General features: G+C 37.3%; 1 protein-coding gene across 3 annotated transcripts in view; it reads left to right on the top strand.

The window, feature by feature from the left end:
* Nucleotides 1–19,798, top strand: part of PRKD1 (protein kinase D1) — a 153,945-nt gene extending 134,147 nt beyond the window's left edge. For 2 of the 3 annotated variants that reach the window (XM_026100254.2, XM_026100255.2), the window contains 4 exons: nucleotides 1,017–1,115; nucleotides 2,327–2,594; nucleotides 15,475–15,560; nucleotides 18,792–19,798. In XM_026100254.2, the coding sequence (XP_025956039.1) occupies nucleotides 1,017–1,115; nucleotides 2,327–2,594; nucleotides 15,475–15,560; nucleotides 18,792–19,010 (672 nt within the window). In that variant the 3' untranslated portion in view covers nucleotides 19,011–19,798. Of the gene's footprint in view, nucleotides 1–1,016; nucleotides 1,116–2,072; nucleotides 2,166–2,326; nucleotides 2,595–15,474; nucleotides 15,561–18,791 lie in introns of those variants that run through there. The other variant, XM_064512402.1, reaches the window with a different exon arrangement.
* Nucleotides 19,799–20,075: the final 277 nt, after the last annotated feature.

The following is a 20,075-nucleotide window of genomic DNA, read 5'->3' on the forward strand; positions in this document are numbered from 1 at the left end:
TACCTAACTATTGTAGTGCATACTATATGCTTACTAGGTGTAGCTTTTCTGTGCTGAGATTGGATCTCAGCACTATATCTGATTAAAATGAATCTGGTTTCCTGTATGACTTTAGTTAACAAAGTTAGCAATGAGATCTGTTTTCTTTTTCTTTTTCTTTTTTTTTTTTTTTGGGGGGGGGGGCGTTCATTTGTCCTTGTTGTCATATTACTTCTTTATCTGCCCATAATAGAGGTATAAAATTAGATACGCAGTTGACTAGCTAGCCTTCTCAGCATTGCGGCAGCCTCTATTTTGTGTTAAGGTGAGAGGAAGAAGGAGCAGGAACAATAGTGCTACAGGGGAAGTTTATTATGGAGATGGAATGGAGTAGCTTTCCCGGCTTTCAAGTGCAAAACTGCCATCAGCTTCAGAATTTGGTTTCTTGCTTTCCCAGGTTCCTTCAGCCTCCTGACCATTGCCTCTTCTAATAGAGTGGAAAAGTCTGTCAGCCTCTGACCAGACACAAGGAATAGCAGAATTAAAACCACAGGAATAGGATGAATATGTGTTAGGCAGAGTGGAGTAAAAATACACACATGCTTTGTCTCTTCAGGAACTTGTTTAAATTGGCTTACATATTATTTCAGTGGAAATTTCTGAGTTCATAATTTAGATCTGGATGGGCATTTTGCAAATGAAATGTTTATAAAACCCAACATTTCACAAAAAGATTAAACAAATACTTAGAATGAAGTTTTTAAAAAGGTAGCTGTTTAGAATGTAGAGTCTATGGAGAGGGAGTAATCTTGTTTCATATTGTGAAACATAAGAAAATTTGAGGCACAGCAAATAACTGCAAGCATCATCTTTGCTTTTTTATTGCATTGTAGACATTGTTTTAAAAGATACACTCATGTTGGATTGTTTTTCTTTACAAAAGTGCTTGAGCCTCTGATCTCTGTTATTGTCAGAATAATTTATATAGAAAGCATATCATTTAAAACTGAATTTCTTTCTGATTTGTTTCTTCACAGATCCTTGTTGCTTTAAGGCATCTTCATTTCAAAAATATTGTTCATTGTGACCTCAAACCAGAAAATGTATTATTGGCATCAGCTGATCCTTTCCCGCAGGCAAGTAGAAAATGTCCTCTGCTAAGATAAATTGTTCAACTTAATGTGTTAGCAATGCTAATTTTATGAACAAGTTTAAAAGTGATTAGTGATCTGTTTGCATCTGCCCCAAGAACTCCACAGAATTGTTAGATACTGATGGCAAATCTGATCACTTATTCAGAAAGGGTTCCAAAGAAGATGTTTTTGAAAATCATTGCTTTTTGTCATTTATCTAAAATACACAACTAGATTTTCAAGTGTGACATAGCTACTTGTGCATTGGCCCAAGATGTTTCTGATTTGCTCACCATTACAGCACAAACTATCTTTCTAGTTAATTTGGTCCAGATAACTGGCAATTTGCATGCAGTCTCAGAAAAGAAGCAGTTATTTTTTCAAAAGTTAGGTTACAGCTTATGAAGAAAAAGAGATACTTCTTTAATTTTATGAATTTAAATGCCAGGTAGATTACAGAATATAAAAATATACTTTCTGGATTGTTGCTGTACTGCTTGTGATCTAAATCAATTCCTGTTACCTTTTATCTGTAGAATTCGTCTATAGCTATAGTCTCCTCTAAATGCCTATATTCAGAGAAATACTGTTGATAATTTTCCTGAAAATTTATGAATAGTATCAATAACTGGAAAGGAAGGATCTACATTGAAATTTAAAGTGAGAATTTTTAAACAGCTAAATCTGACCCTCTGGAAAAAGCAAAGAAGTTTGTAGAGAGACAGAGTGTAACTGTATCTCCAAGTAAACAAAAGTGGCAGTTCAAGAACTAAATTTTCTCAGCTTGCTTAATAGGAAAAAATAGGCATAGGTAATAATTTTTATTTGCCATGTTTTTATGCTGTGAACGAATAAGTATTATTGCTTTGTATTATTACTTTCAGCAGCAGCCTAAGCTGTTAGGTCCCTTCCAAAACTGCATTTCTTTGATTCTAAGATGTCCTGTATTATTGACCATAGTTTATACATGGAGCGAAGAAATACAGGAGATGCAATAGACTGAGTAGAAACTCATGATTTCACTGAATTGTTACACAAGATTACCAAAGAGGAGTTTAAAAAAAAAAAAAAAAAGAAGAAGAAGAAGAAGAAGAAATGCCCATGAAGAAACAGTAGAGGTGGATCTCTCAACTAAACCATGACAAAATTATCTCAACTATGTATTTGATAATAAAAATAATATTTGATTTACCATAGCAATTTGCTTTAAACAGGTAAAACTCTGTGATTTTGGCTTTGCCCGAATCATTGGGGAGAAATCTTTTAGGCGTTCAGTTGTAGGAACACCAGCCTACCTTGCTCCAGAAGTGCTGAGAAACAAAGGCTATAACAGATCTCTGGATATGTGGTCTGTGGGTGTCATCATTTATGTAAGCCTCAGTGGTACCTTTCCATTCAATGAAGATGAAGATATACATGACCAAATCCAGAATGCTGCCTTCATGTATCCACCTAATCCGTGGAAGGAAATTTCTCATGAAGGTAATGTCTGTTTGTGGCTGCTTTTTATATATGTGCTAAAAAAGTACAGTTGTATTTGCTTTTGTATTTTATTTTGCCTATACATAGCAGTGGAGAAAAGGCTTGAAATTTCAAGATACCATAATGAATAATTTCCTGTGTTATTAACTGCTTTAGACATTTCCTTGCAGAGCCTGCATAGACTGCATATGGCAGAATCCCCTAGCCTAGGATCTCTCCAGGAGGTGCTGAAGGAGGCATATAGCCACCTACAGATTTGGTTGCTAGATTGTTGTAGAATCTTCTGCGGAACCTCGCTTGCTGGAACTGATCTTGCATATATTTACTTCTGTACCTCTTCTTTCACCCCTAGTATCTCTGCTGTCTTTTTCACATTCCACTTGTGTCCGTAATCTATTTCGCATTCAGTAGGATGCTGTACCCTGATAGTTTTTCTGTGGAGAAGAAAAAAAAGATGAAGTTTCAAGAACAGTGAGAGAAAGCGCTGTAGAATGGACTTTGTGGGAGGGGAAAAAAAAGACTTAGAGATAACTAGTGAGAGTTTTGAAACTAGCATTCTGGTCAATAGTGTCAGAGATTTTTGATAATAAAAGATCAACGTGAATAATTCACTATGAATACCTTTAAAGAAGATAATTGAGTTCTATTCTCTATTGGACACAAGTAGGGCATTTTCAAATGATGTTAGTTGTGGTTTCACCAACATTTTCCTGAACATATCAAACATTTTCAGACAACTTGATTTTCTGCTTTTTAAAGTTTGAGGGTTTTTTTAGTGTTTTCCTTAGGTCCTTAACATTTTGCAAGGTTCCTTCATAACTCTTAAAACAGAGAGATCATTATAATCATTAGATTCTTTCTCTTCTTCTGAATCATATTACATACCAAATTGAATTAAAAGATTAGACTTTATGATTTCCATTATTTACAGTGCAGTTACAGCTGTCCAATTTATCTGGGCTTCAGATGATTAATGGTAACTTAAAGGAGTGTGCCAACTGCTCACTTTAATATAGTCATATGAGATTCTCAGCTGACAAACGCTTTGAGTACATTGTCCGCCATTTTAATCTTGGTAGCAGATAAACTTTGATGAGATTTGTTAAAAATAATTTTAAAATATATGATTCTACAGAAGTAGACAGAAAACCTCATGAACCTCCATATACTTTTGCTGTGTAAGCTGACAGGATCTGCTGGCAGCAATGCTTTATCTGGCTGTAAAGATAAGCAAATGGTAATCAATACAGAAGAGGCTGCAGGAAATTGTCTTCCACAAGCTTCTACTATGGTAGACAGAAGATCAATTTCTACATTCCCCTGTGAAGATTCAGTAGAACACCTATAGAAAACTCCCCTGCTGGGGTGCTATCTATCCTTCCTAAAGTCACAGCCTTCATTAATAGTCAATGGATATAAGGCTGCAAGTGTGAAGAAGGAGGGAAGAACACACTTTACAAATTAATAAGTTAAAATTTACTTATGCCATGTGATTTTACTACATATTTGGAATTGCTAATTGATGAGCCACTTCATTGTGCTGAACCAAAATCTGAATCTGAACTGGTCCATTATTTTTAAAACTGGGATTTGGAATCTAGGTCTGTATCCAGCACAACTGAATTTAAGATTTAAATATTGAGTTTAAACAGTATCTCCAATCTAAATACAATAGGAACAGATTAGCTAGAGGAACTAAAGAAACAATTCTCTGTCACCTCATGTTCATGCTCAAATGCAGGTCATGAGGGCAGCTGCATGAACTCTGTACATGAAATAACTTCAGTTATTCAATAATTTACAGTTCTGAATAGTGCTGTGATAATTGATGCTACAAATGGCTGAAGCATAACATTTTTGGGGGGGGAAAACAGCTGCTTTCAAACATTTTATGAAGTTGCTTACTCAATATTGCAGATAACAAAGATTAGATAAGGTCCATATATTTAAAAGTAAACTATGGTAACATGAAATTCATTTCATGCTAAAATACATTATAGGACTTACAGTTTTCTCTGCATTAAGCACTACAAACCTAAGAAATTCAGAGAGAACTAGTTTCAATTCCAGCATTTTACATTTCTGCACTCAAAAATCCTCCTTCAGCTCGTCACAGGCTCTTCTAGCTTCCTATGCAGGTCAAGCTGATGAATTCTGATATTTATGCTGCTATATCTTTTCAATTATTCTTTTTCGAGTTTAGCCATTATTCTTAACAGTTGAACATTTTTCTGCAGAAGTTTTAACACACATGACTATGATTAAACTTTAAAAATTTTTAAGTTTTCATATAGAAAGACCCAGAATATATTTTTTTAAAAGGCACAATAGATTTCTTCTAAACTAATTCATGGAACTCCTACACAGCAATAATTCTCCCAATGGGACATTAATTATCATTAACTAGTTCTTCCATTCAAACACGCAACAGAATTATATAGCAGTGTGGGATGTGATAATGTAGTATAATGCAGCAAGGTCTTCATAAACAAACATTGATCAACCTAACTCTTTAAAGCTGATTTGATTAAAATTACTGTGTGTCTTGAAGGATAGACACAGATGTTTTCTTTCAAGAGGCAATATTCTTTGTTTTAAAATTTAAACAAAGTTATTGAAGTTATTTTTACTTGTAAGGAAAAAAAACCCTGAAGTTCCAGCAGTTAGATCCAATTTACTCATTTAGTGATAGTTGCAAAACTAGTGCCAATATTTAATACAAACACAAAACATAATGAGCAGCTACATCCCCCACAGAAGCCTGCAACCCAAATTTTGCTGCACTGCTGTAGCATAAGAAAATTGAACACAGAACTGATTAGACAAGTGTCCTTGTCACAGATGATGGAAATACAAAATAAATAATATCTTTAACGCAGGGCAAAAAGATGTTTCTAAAATGTGGTGCATATGTCCAAAAGACATAGTACTGGGTCCAAGCACTGTTTAACAGTAGACTCTATAAAATGTACATTATGGCTAGATTGTAAATAAAAAGTGATAGCTACATCCAGAGATGATGTTTACATGTCTCAGTGATGGCAAGTGGAAACTGAAAATTCAGTGAGGTTAGAAGAGCTAGGCTACCATCTACAAGAATTAATATTAACTCTGATTTATGCATGCCAGTAAAAGTGCTCAGATTCTCTGAGCATGTAACATTCAATATACATGGCTGTTTTCTCTTTTTTTTACTTCTGAAATACAGCAGTATTGGTTACTATGAATGTTTATAATATGATAATCCTAGAAACACTATTATAGAACAGTGAAGTTGTAGAAGGAATTATATACGAAGTTAAGCTGAAAAATTAATATTGATGTATATTCAAACATATTACTATATATATATCAACAATCCTGCTTGATGCTCAAAGCAACTGATAGCAGATAAGAAACAAGACATAGGAGCTTTACTTCAGAACTGTAATGGACTAGGATCATGAACATATACAGTTGTTACACCTAAGCTAGCTACTTGTTAAAACACAGTCACTTGTTTGCTTGAAATTCTCGGTAAGTACTTTTAGTGCAACCACAAGGGTTTCAGAAGTTTTTTTTTTTTTTTTTTTTTAATCTTGTTATGCCATTTTCAGATTTGAGTCTGGGAAACAGCAATTTTGTTAAAGGACATGTAACTGGTCAAAGAAAAGCTAATGAAATCAGTGCTAGGAATTTTGGCATGCCTATTGCAAAAGTCATCACTGAGGAAAGCAGAGCAGTGTTCAAAACTTTTCTTTACTTCTTATGATTATTATTGTGGCTCAGAGAGCCAAAATAGACATGAAACTTTTATTCTGGTTGTTTGAGTGCTCTCTCCAGGCCATTACTCTTCTAAAAAATCCAAGAATAGCTAAACTAACTGCCACGTTTGCTTAGATTTTTATTTGCTTATATTTTTCTTGTAATCAGAGAAAGCTTGGTTCCTTTCTCCAAAAATCATGTACTTCACTGGATTTAACATATTGTGCACAAATTAGATTGAATGATTTGTGTTTATCACCATTTTGGTTTTATTATTTGTTTGGGCTTAGTAGATGCTCTTTCTGATATTGCCAGGCAGCAGCATTCTAGTTTGGGAGATGAAACCAAACAATTCAAGGGGAGGGACCCCCAAAAAACAAGATAGGTGATACATAAGCATTGTAGCCGGAAGAACAATAACAGTGGCAAAGTAGCCTAAATAAATATTCCCATTCTGTGTTTCTTTTTTAAGTTATTCATTTTAAAATTTTAAACTTTGGAAGATAAAATTCTCTTTTCTACAATCAAAACTCTGCTGATAATGAGGTGATAGATTTGTAAAAATCCATGACCTACAACAGCTTAAGCTGCTTGATTATATAAAAAATAATTTAAAATTTAGGAGGTTCAGAGCAAAAACATGTGGCAAGAAAGTTTGTATTTTGGAGGAAAATTGTGCCATGAATGTAGCAGTGTAGTCTGTTTTAGTTTTTTTTTCTTGAAAACTGCTTTTTCTGTATGCACTGCAACTGTCCGATTAGCATTTTCTAGCAATGTTTTAAATTAAACTTATCCAGAGTCACAACCCAAGAAAGAAGGCAGCATCCATATGCGGATGATACCTATGAATGTCTAACTTCTTCCAGTCACCATGAACAGTACTGTCTTCTCCGTCATTCAGAAATATGGTGTAGTCATTGCCTTTGACTCTTTTCTCTCCCTAATGTCTCTGTTTGATATCTTAACATCTGGACAACGTTCTAATAATCATCTCTTCCTGCTGAGACATTCTGGCATGACTTTTTGATGTAATGCTTTTTCTGTCCTCTCCTCCCCTTAAAAGATTAACCTATGAAAACTAACACTTTTCAACTTCCGTAGCTCTGACAAATTGATTTTTCCCTACTGTTCCATTCAGAACGCTTCTCAAACATCACACCTCAAGCTCAGACCTCAGTTATAAAGTGCCTTATCTCACTTCATCAAACCCACTCATCTTTATAGTTTAAGGTTTTTCCACTATATATATACATATATATATCTCACAGAATCCTCCAGAGAGAATTCTGACCTTCACCCCCATTAAAACAGCAATATATACATACCTTGATGGTTGAGTTTCCAACAGGCATTTCCATGATTTCTTCCATTTCAGCTATGATGCATGAAAGGAGGTCTATGTAAGTGGCCATAATACCACTCCTTGTCTCCCTTACTTCCATCCATTAAGATATTCTGATAAGATGCTTAATGTAAAAGTACAACAATTGATAAGCACCTGCTGTGTGTATGGTGCTGTGTTATACTGTCATCCCCACATAATTTCTTAGTTACAACCACTTCCTTTCTCATTTTGAGTATTATGATCTTCAGGTCAGGGCCATTTTATTTTAAATATGTCTTTTCTACAGTATAGAGTGTAATGGAAACTGACCTTAGGTTGAAGCATCAGCTATTACAGCAGTGCAAATAGCAATAAAATAAAAGTATTTTAAAGAGGAGGAGAAACAAAAAAAGTTTGGAATATAAATTTTTCAAGAGATGTACATATAGAGATGATGATAAAACACCCAAAGTGTTTTTTAACTGTGCATAATTGGTTGTTTTATATACCTAATACAACAGTAATCCATGCTGTGCCTTCAGGGATGTAACTTGATTAATGTAACATTATAATTGGGGTGGAAAGAAGCTCATAAATGAGCGTGAAGGAACTCTTTAAGTTGCAGGCCTCCAAAACTGAGGAAGTCTCCCTAGAATTTCACCAATTTTTATAAGCAAACAGCTGCACTTTCCCTGCCTCTTTTTCCAACAGTGTGTCTGCGCACGTGCTGTCTCTCTCTCTCTCCCTCTCCCTCTCTCTCATAAGAATACTCCCAAAAGCTGAGCATGTATTTGTACATCTACAGAAAATTATAAAATATTATTGTGGAGAGATATTTTCTTATGGTAATATTTGGTAATTTGTATAAAAGCAGATTTTGTCACAGTCATTCAACATTCCACTGTCCAATCTACCATTTGTAGCCTCTCTAGCTTCAATTATTGTCAAGCCAGTTTCCCTTTCTGAATACACTGAATTCCTACAATATTCCTATGACAAGGTTTGGGCTTAATTCGGACTTCACTGGAGAAGTGTGCTAGATATTAATACAGGGGAATCTACTTGCAGAATTCTCTCCTATTTATAGCTGTAAATTCCACATCTGTTAAACATGGAGTCTGTTTTCAACTGTCTTTTTGATCCCAGCTTTGACCTTTCAGTCCACCAAATTTACATGATCTGAAAAGATTTATTCTGACTTAGCTACACATTACAAAAAAAAGAAAAAATGATGCTACTTATAAAGTCAAAATTTCCTGAAGGATTTTTTCCCCCTGTTCTTATTAGTATATTTTACCTAATGTATGTTCACTGTGGTGACAATTCTTTTGAGCTGCATGAGCCTAAATTATGCTATGTCATGCTTTAGCATATTCAGTGCATGTTTCTTTCTGTTACGGAATTTTCATAAATCATTGTATGCACAAATCTTTTGTTGATTTTTTTTTCTGCATCAGCTACCAACAGAGCTATTACTGCTACCCTGTTAAACACTGATGTGCTCAGTGTTGATTAGGTACTTCATACCATCTTCCAGATTAAGTAATTTGGGAGGAAACTATGCAATTTCTTCCATGTGTTAAATTTGATCATGGTGTGCCTGTTACACTGTCAAGAATAAATAGTGCAGCTGCTTTCAAGCTGGTATTTTTATAGACTTGTTTCAGCATAATGTGAATAGAAACTCTGTTTCACGCATTAATGAGAAAGTGACATGAATGAACATTAAGTACAAGGAGGTCAAGTACATGTTATAGCTCAAAGATGCTCTCCATCTCGGTAAATCTTTAACTAGCTGTTTAAGCTAAGGTCTTGGCCATACTTAGGCATGTTTGCTAGTATGGAGCAGTATTAGAAAAACTCTCTTGTAGAGTTGCTGCTTCTACTTGCCAAAGATTTATTTTGATAGTACAGCTGACTCCATTTCCTTGAAAAGAATAAGCTCTGCCAGCCAAAGATTTTTTTTTTGCCAAATCCACTGCATGGACACTAGAGCTTTTGTGAATAAAACTGTATTGACCGGCAATAGGGTGTGGGGGGCGGGGGGGTAGAAATCATACCACTGACCCACAGAGCTATACTTGGAAGAATCTAGGGCCTAAGTCATAGGTTTTACATTGATGGCATCAGTTTAAATTTTTACAAGTGACAGCTATAAGAGTACATGATATTACAGGTGTTCTTTAAAAATTCCAGACCAAGTGTGAACTTATTGTTAATTTAGCACTCCTTTTCTTAATATTCTTAGGATGATTTCTTCTTTATAACCTGTGAAAGGCAAAAGCTTATTTGGTAGGACTAAAGTAGTACATAACAGCTTTTGCAAACATTTTGCAAACTTCTGTGTTAATGTGTAGGTTACATCCTAACTGAGTTAAACCAATCATTCCTATAAAGACTGTAATTATCATGTGTTAAACTGATCCTTGTGTGTAGATTGTTACTGTGTTTATTACAATTAATTACTTGCCATAATAAAATACCATTAAAGAGTTTAGAAATATAAACCTCCTGAGTCAGGCGGTTCTTTCTAGTAAAATACAAATAAAAAGCATTCTTTCCTAAAATCAAGGGGCTATATAGCTTTTTAAGGTTGCATCTGAATCTCCCCATTGGAGATTCCACTGAATGATCATCTATCTAAATGACCACCAGTCCTGCTTTCTGGAAGTCAGGAGGCTAGTTTATGTTCTTTAGCAGTCTGCAACTCACAGAACTTGGTAGGCCCCTCAGCTGGCTGTTTTTGCTATGCTTAATGACAGGAAGGAAATACAGGCCCATAAATGTGTCTGGAAAAGCAGTAACACAGTCATCTCGGAACTTGCATACATTTTGCTTCCGTGACGATTCCTACGGGATTCTGCTAAGAGATGTGCAGAACATAGGTGGTCTTTCTTAATTGTCTACATTTATTAATAACTGTATATAATGTTGTACATTATGTACATAGAGGTGTATGGTCAGCCTTTATAGAACTCCTAAAATATCTGGCAAGGATAACTTTAAACTCTGACTAAAAAAAAGAATCGGCCTCTAGTGAAAATTCATAATATTTACTTTTAAAATATAATGCAGATGTTCTAAATTAGTTCCTCAAAACTTCTTTCTCTTCCTACATAGAAAATTTTATGTCCTGACGTTGGTCCCCTGAGTGAAATTTGAACTGAAATTCTAAACTAAATGTTAACACCTTCCCAATTTGTATCTCCAGTGTTTTTAAGTCATGCAACCTGAAAAGTAATAATCAAACCATTAATTATATAAATATATATTTTTTTTAATTCCGAAATTGAGTCAGCATGAATCTCACAGTTCGTGCAACTTACATGCACTGTAGTTAGACCAAATTGTTTTAGTCAGTGGTTATCAGGACAGCACTTGTTTTTGTGTAAGATATAAAAGACAAAACAGCCAGGATCTTTTCCTCATTTCCTTTAAATAATCCCATGTACCGTATTAGTGTCTGAACCTCAGTACTTTATCTAACACCAGTTAAGTTCCAAATTTTCCCATTAACAGAATATCTTAGATTCCTAAGAAAATCCTTTAATCCTTCAGTTTCTGTGTGTATTGAACTCCCTTGCTTCTGCTTTCCATTACACAGCAGTCTTGTTGCCAGTACATATCACCTGGATCTTGACTTCTAAATGATACTCAGAACTTTTATGCTTGAGAAGAGGGCTTTGCTTAGATTGCATGATTGCATGTACCTTGAGGGTACAAATAGCAAATACTATTCTGCTGTCCAAACTCATGTTTGATCCCATTCTTCAGCTACATATGAAAATTTAGAGTACCAAAATTAGGGGAGTTTGGGCCCTAAATCCTCATAGTAGTCACATTTGAATTTGTCCTCATTTATTGTTAAGAGACAAGTGATATTCAAAACTTTCCTGGAGAGAGCAACCCTAGACACCATAGACCAATAGACACCAAAACTTTTTACAGAAACAGCAATATTCCAGTGGTGAAACAAGCAGATCATCTGTGTAAACTAGGGCTGGAGCTCAAGGTAACCGTCTCAGTCTCACTGTCTGGGAAAGGGAGGAAAGAAGGAATCTGAAACTGTCTCCAGTAATGTTGAATCATTATGAATGGCTTGATGGCCCTAGTTCCTGAAGGCAGTAGATGCCTTCATCAAGTCCAAGCTGGCCTTCTCCTGCAAGTGCTGCTGATGTCACTGCCTTTCTCTCCAGAGTCACTAACAGAGATATTTACCCTGCAATCCATGAGAAAGCTAGAGAGAGATTTGGCATAAGCTACCCAAACCCATGAGAATGGCTTAAGCTAATGATCCTCTCCATTAAGGAACACCCATCTCTTCTAGTGATGTTAACAACTTTAATGCCTTGCTTGATTACATTCCATCCAGAAAAAGGCAGACAGCTCTGTGGGCTATGACTGGTATGCAAATAGCAGGGAGATCCTGAAGCATTGTCATATGCCTCTTAAAGGTGTCTGTCTCTGTCTCTCTGTCTCTCATTTTCAAAGCTTAGCCATCACCTTGGCATTCATCTTGATGGCAAATGATTTTCATGACACTTCAGGAACTCTCCATTTTTACTAAGGCCACTAAAAACACTAAAAAAAAAAATAGTCAATCAGGAAGATCAGTCTAACATCTCTTAGGAAGTACAGGCCACAGACTATCCTGCCTTTAAAAAGAGGTGAAATCTTCACTAAGAAAATATGTAAAACATGCTACACTCAAAGTTTAGATGAGCCTTGTGACCACTCACAAGGTATTCCTTGACCAAATACCTTTTTGCCAGAAAGTCAAAATGCTTCATCAGAGTATTACAACATGGAACAAACAACTCCCTGAAGCTCTGCTACACTCAGCTTGATGAGCCTTTCACTAGTTTTCCTTGTCACATTCTCCAAACAGCCTCAGACATTCCCAAGAACAAATGCTTGCTCAGTACTGACCATCCTGTGAAGCTGCCTTTTAGCAGCTTCTTAGTTTCCCTCTCTATCTTTCTTTGTGTGCCATCTCTTGTCTAGAAAACGGCCTTCTGGTCTGTTCAACACGCCATTGACAATATCTCCCAAGAATACAGAGAAATATATTATTACATCTAGTATTTGATTATTCTGAAGGGAAGAAAAAAGGGGCAAGTGGGTCTTCATCCTGTTGTAACCTGGAGGAGGCTGAACAGCTATGTATAAATCCATCACTTCACTTCTCAAACATGGGCTTGTGACCATATCTGCTTCCAGTGTGTTGGACAGAAGTACTTCAGATGCATAACAGAGATATTATCAATATAGTATTCTGTCTTTTGGAGACTCTATGGCAGCAAGAATATTCAATAGGAGCTTGGCAGTAGCGGAAGCAAATCTCAGGCAACATATATTTATATCTGGACGATTGTCTTCTAAAAGGACAATCAGTGCTTCATCAAGTTCTTGACACATTTGCCAAACTGAGTTTCATAGAAATTGATGAACAGTGACATCTTATAAAACTGAAGATACTAGATTTAATGTGATCCCTAATTAAATTCACATTCAGCAGTGGCGCTCTTAGCAAAAGACAGACAAAAGTCTAATGTATGCAGAATTTAAGGGTAGCATGAGAATGTTGCAGAATATGCTGATATTGGCTGACTCCTGGGCTTACTGCCGTGGGTAAGGACCATGTTCCCCTCTTCCAAGCACCAAATAAAAACAACCATCATTACTTTATCCCATTTGTTACTTTTTTCTGTCAGAAGACATTCTATAACTAGACCTTCTAAATGAAAAAAGGGTATCACTTTCCAAACTTCATCACAGCAACATTACAATCCAGTTGGCCATCTAAACTCCGAATGCAAGGCAAGACAAAAACCACCACCCATAAATTTGAACCATGAAATATGACTGACTAGCTTTCCTGTCTTTTCCGCATAGTTTAAAACTCAAGAACATCCCTTACCAATAAAGGGGGGGGGGGGGGGGGCGGAGAACAGGACAGATTAACCCTGCTGTGTTGGGAAGCTAATGAGCTTTTGGTGTGCTGTCATCTATCCATGGTAGTCTACTGGCTATTCAATGGCTTTATGATTCCCATATCGACTTCACAGACGTTTTGAACATGAACGAAATAAACATGAGTTAGAGAACTTCGCATGAATTATTCCTTACACTAAAAGAACCAGTGGCTAAAAATCTGTTTGTCCACAACACAGAAAGTAAGATTAGGGCTATCTGCTCCAGGGAAAGTGTGTCTCAGAAGCTCTGGCAACCCCTTCTTTGTCAAAAGCCCTGAGATTTGTTTTATCTTATTTCCACAGTTCTTTGATTTCCAAGATAAAATTCAGGAAGTCAGGGCTATTGTAATGATAGAGCATTATTGCTAAGGATAGTTTTGTCTGTCAGACTTACTGCAAATGTCCAGACAGATTGCCATGTACATGCCCATTTTCCTGGACATTGCACTCAGAGCCATAGCCAGGGGCTACACCCAGACCAGTCTGGTTGCCTCCACACTAGCTGCATGAACTGGCATGTCAGGCTCTCAGGAGGTACAAGCAACCTACCCCCAGAACAGAAACACACAAAAAGAGTCTGTTTGGCAAATGGGGGTGGCAGGTGGAGGATGGGAAGTCTGTTAACGAGAAAAGCTTTTCCATATTGCTGCATAAAGTGCAATGTCATAGATTTCCCAGTTTAAAGAGTCTTGTCCTCTCTCCTGCTCTTAAGGCGAGGTTATTATTTGTTATCTAGCTGGCAGCAACATCAATCTTGAAGATTCCAGAACTAGTTTTCCTCAATGATCCTGTGTAGCCCTACAGTTGACAAGTAATATCCCCGGTTTCCATGTTACTTGCAAGGCAATCTTTCCTACTCACCCTGATACAGGGAAAGAAGCAGAGCTATAGGCCAGCATACTTTGGACAGTATGCAAGCCAAGGCACATGGTGATACAATGGCAAAGTTACAGTGATACTGTAATTTTCTGTGACCTGTCAAATATTATATAACAAGAAGCTTCTCCAGAGCGTATGCCGAACTTTAAACACCACCTAGAGTAGTTTAACCTTTCCTTATAACCTTATATGTTTTTTGTCTGTTTTTTTGCTTTAGTAGGTACATTCAAAGCTCAGCAGCCTTATCCCAAAGATTTTTCCAAATGGATCACTCAATGAACTGCACTGGTCGTTGACTGGTGAGCTTCTTCCCTTCAGGCACCACAGCACACATTACTATAACCTCTGTGAATCATTGATCTGCTTCAAAAACATAACCATCCAGTAATCTGTAAAGCAGCCAAAGCAGCCCTCTAGCATTTATGAACCACCAGACTGCTGACTAGCAAGTAGAGGCAATGCTCAGTTCAGAAGAGCATTATTGCAGACTTTACTTACAAAGCCCAATTTCTCCACTCAGTGTCTAGGAAGCTGCCACTGTCAGTCATCTAAAAGTAACATTGACAATCTCAAATATACATATACATTACTGTATTCTGCTGTGGTACCCAAAGGCTATTGTAGTCCTCACCTACTTTTTTTTATCTGAGAGTGAACTGAGTGAGAATTGTCTCTAGTGTTCACTTCATGCCTGCAAATGACCACAAAGAGGTCTGGGATGTACTAGCCAGCAGGCACTGTTGAGTAAAACAGCCTTGTCCCATGAGGAAGGGGTACGTGGGTACCTTCAGGGAGATCTGCATTGATGCAGTTTCTAAAAAAATAAAACCGAATTGACAATTGTCCTCTTTTTCCAACTGCAGTTTTTGTTTTTTGTTTTGTATGTTTGTTTCTGTATGTTGTAGTTAAAACAAGTGTTTTTTGGGGGCTGACATGTTCCAATATTATTTCCTTTCAGCTATTGATCTCATAAATAATTTGTTGCAAGTGAAAATGAGAAAGCGCTACAGTGTGGACAAAACGTTAAGCCACCCATGGTTACAGGTATTGCTACAAATTCCATGTTTTCCCCTCTGTATTTAGGCTCTAAACCTATATAGAACATCTTTTTGTCTTTAAAGCACAGTAAAATCAAAGTAAATCTACAAGCCTGAAGATGTTTTCAGATGCTGAGAACCTCGTTCTCCTTCACCAATTTACCTACAGATTCTAATTAACTTTTGAAGTACCAGATTCCAATACTAAATGCATCTCAGTTGTCAAAATACACTACCAAAATGTTGTATCTCATTTGTCCAGTGAGAATATATGTTCTCATTAAAAAAAAATGCTTTACAGCCATTTGACTTATATTTTCTCATTGTCTGAATTCTACTCTGATTTACTTATTATCAAAGCTAATCAATGGGCTGCCACTTCACAGTCATCAGAAAAAAACTAGTGAAGTGGTATGCTTTCCAGGAAAATACATTAGCCTCTTTCAATTGAAGCCTTTAACTGAAAATTGAAATGTTATGATGTTTTGAAAAGCCAGCAGCCACTGTCTCTTTATATATTGATTTTTTTTTATACTGGCAGCATCAAAATCACTGCAAGGCGAAACACAGAAAACAGAATCAATGCAGTGAGTGGCATTAGGATAGTTCTAATTATATAATTCAGGATCATGAAAAATGAATCAGGAGAGCATGTAGGACCTGTCCAGGTGCTGTGGGGGCTCTCTGTGCCTGGTATTGGTGTGGGCTGCCAGCAGGGCCAGGCTGGGCCTGGCCGCCAGGGCCCGTCCCCCCACCCCAAGGCAGCCAGGCAGCCTGGGGGCAGCCGGGGCAGCCCCAAGGCCAGGCACCTCCCCGGGGCCGGGGGGGCCCATGGCCGGGCAGGGGCCGGGCTGTGGCGGGGCTGGAGCCGGCACTGCTGTGATGCCACAAGGCAGCAACTGGTGGCCCCAGGCTGGGCTGCGATGGGGCCATGGCCGAGGGAGCCCGGAGGCAGCCACGGCAGGGGGTCTTGGTGCTCTCGGGGCACCTGCTCAAGAGAGCAAGTTGTGGGGTTGGTATTAAGGGGTAGCTCATTGTATCCAATTTTAGTCTTAAGTTTAAGAATATTTAAGCTTCGATCTCAGCATTGTCATCATTAGCTCTTCTTAAGTTCTTCTTGTAGTTAAGACATCAGCTTCAACACGTTTCCTGCACATGCTCCACCACTCCTAATTACAGTGTCTAAATACTTCCCCAAATAATCTTTTTTCCCGTTGCCCAACACCAGCAGTTATTCCTAGCTATTAACTCCTACTCAGATGAGAAATCAGAAAAAGAAAACACCCTACCATGACATTACATGATTCTTTCTTTTTAACATGTCTAGAGGGTAGCCAAGGCCAGTGATCACTGAACTGCATCTTCTAGTTGTTGAAAAGACATGAAATATTTCCACTAATTTTTAAGCTGGACATGAATAATTTATTTCTCTCCTTTTACCAATTATTTGCAGGTGACCCTTTGTAAATGTATTGTGCTTTTCTATTAAAAACTAGCCATGAAGAAGTTATTTCTAAATAGACTTTATATCTTGGACTGTTAATCTACAAGAGTAGTATCATTGTATTTTCTGATCTGACTGCAAGTCAGAATGGCCTGATTTCTTGATTTAGTTAGTTTAACCCTAACATCCAAAGTCTGTCAGTCTGAGTATATGTATTACCCACATCACTGTTAAAGTCAAGTTGTGTTGCTTCTCAAATGTTTACTAATTGTTAGCATTATAACTTCTCTCCTGAGGGATCCACATTTGCATGTAGGGAAGTAAGGCATGGCACAGATCAGATATCCAGTCCACAGTCCAAAAGAAATCTTTACCTAAACTGAGAGCTGCATCCTATTCCAATAGCTTAATATTCGATCATTGTTTTTCAAACTAGAGGGTCACCTGCTGGAATAGGAGGAAATGGGCTAGAAAACTGCCCCCAGGGATGTTTCTACTGGGCTTGCTTTTTTCCTCTCAGATTTTGTGACACCCTCTAGTCTTTTCCTCTTCAAATGTTTGCTCTCTTGTCCCTGGCAACTAGAATGTATTTGTTTGAGTCTTTGGGGACCAGAGAGGTAAGCTGGGCTAAGGCCTGCAGCATGGAGGCTCACATGCAGAGACATCTACTTTTATCCCTTGTGCATGCAGAGACATCTACTTTTATCCCTTGTGCAATAGTGACTGGAGGTGAGCTAAGGCAAGGCAGTACAGCAGCAGCCCTGGCACCAGGGACAGGAAGGTGCCTCTTTCCAGAAGAGCCCAATCTTGTGGGCTGAGGAAAGAGAACAGTGGAGTAGGGCAGTGCGAGGTAGAGGTGATTTCTGAGGGGATCTCCATGTAGGTAGTGGGCCGAAGGATGTGAGATAGCAAGGATGAAGGTTTTTTGTGCATTTGAAGCGTGCAGATGTTCTGGTGCTCTGGCTAGGTGACCAGCATTTTCACGCATTTCACAAATGAGAAGGTGGAGGAGCAAAAAGAAGATTCAATACAGGGTTGTGAGCAGAGGCTAGGCTGGATGGGGCTAGGATTGGCTTTATTAGAACTATGGTTTCATGGTTATTTTGGGTGCAAACAGGCAGAGAAGATTATTGTACTTGAGATCTATTTCAGGCAGATCAGAAGCTGCAGGGCATTACAGGCTAAACAGCACGAGAACCAGCCCAGTTTCCACTCTTACTGCTGACTGTCAAAACAGAATGCCAAAGTAGCTTTGATGTGTAGCTGTATGAGCATACCAGTACTTGCTTAAGGATGGAAAAGATTTTTTTTTTCTAGCCCAAGCTGAATTCATATATGGCACCATCATATTGAGATGAAGCAACTGTCTTGACTATCTGATATAGATCATTAGAATATAAATGTATGATTTAGAGAAAGATGTTTCTTGTTTCTTACTCATCTCCTGGCTAGCAGGAGACAGCTTTTTTTAAATGACCCATGCCTCATTTAAATGTCATAAAAAAATCTGTAGACTACAATACATTCTACAAAACACCCTATAACATTTCCATATTACACTTAATGACAGTTCAACAAAATTAATTTATCAAACGATCTTCTAAAGAAGATACCTGTCTCTGTAGGCAAATTTCATATTTTAGTAATTACATGATTTTTCCATTTTGGAGTACTAGAAAGGCATGGCATTTAGATTATCAGCCAAGCTAACAGTACTTTTCATATCACTAGGAGTAGAAGGGAATGACATTTATTTTAGATAATGTTAAGACTAATACTGCTATTTTATTTCAGGACTATCAAACCTGGTTAGATTTGAGGGAACTCGAATGTAAAATGGGGGAACGTTATATCACCCATGAAAGCGATGACTTCCGATGGGAACAGTATTCAGGAGAACACGGATTGCAGTATCCAACACACCTTATCAGTCCAAGTGCTAACCATAATGAAAACACCAAGCCAGAGGAAACAGAAATGAAAGCCCTCAGTGAGCGTGTCAGCATCCTTTAAGTTGCATCCCCTATAATCTGTCAAAACACTGTGGAATTAATAAATACATACGGTCAGGTTTAACATTTGCCTTGCAGAACTGCCATTATTTTCTGTCAGATGGGAACAAAGCTGTTATGCTGTTACACTGTTGATGTATCTGAGTTGCCAAGACAAATCAACAGAAACATTTTTGTGTGACCAACTGTGTTGTATTTACAAAAGTTCCCAGAAACACTAAACTTGTTATTGTGAATGATTCATGTTGTATTTAATGCATTAAAACCTGTCTCCACTGTGCCTTTGCAAACTAGTGTTTTTCTTACTTGAGCCTCATTTTGGTAAGAGAGAGCTTTCCCATGAAGATCTGGTTTTTTGGGTTTTTTTTTGGTTTTTTTTGTGCATCGTTAGTATTGTAATTGTAAGCAAACTCTTGAAGAGTAGATTATTACTGCTGTTCTGTGAACAACTTCTACCGTTTGGACAAAAGCTTTATTTAGTGTGGGGAAAAAAGAAAAAAATACAAAAAAGCATAAAATAAATTGCACAGCACTGTACAGTTTCAAATCAGATAACCTGTGTGTATGTGTTTTTATGTATGTGTATATACATCTACATACACACACACACAGTACAACCTGCTCTTAAGCCTAAATGCCTTAGTAATGTAAACTGCAGCATGTCAGTTGTATTTCTCTTTTTCTTAAAAAAATCTCCTATAATATGAATATTCTCTAATATGTACATTCAGAAGCTAAATAACATGTTGCCTTTGTGTATGTTTTCAATAAAAGTCTTGTTAAAATAGATTCATTTGATCAATATTTCTGTTTAAAATATCCCTGGATTGGGATCAGAAGTAGCTGGGGAAAGTTCATCATCAAGAAGTCCACATGGAGGTAGGTGGGAAAACGTCATCAGCTAAGCCATGTATCTGCAAAGCACATTCTGGAAGAACCCCCTTTGGCTGATTTTATAAAATAGGTTTGATCAGATTTGAAACATTTTTGGGGTGGAGGGATTTGTGGGCAATGATTTTGCACCAGTAAAATTAATAGAAACTTTGATTTTAGTGAAATGTGCTGG

Source organism: Dromaius novaehollandiae, chromosome 5 (assembly GCF_036370855.1).
Source record: "Dromaius novaehollandiae isolate bDroNov1 chromosome 5, bDroNov1.hap1, whole genome shotgun sequence".
NCBI classification, from domain to species: Eukaryota; Metazoa; Chordata; class Aves; order Casuariiformes; family Dromaiidae; genus Dromaius; species Dromaius novaehollandiae.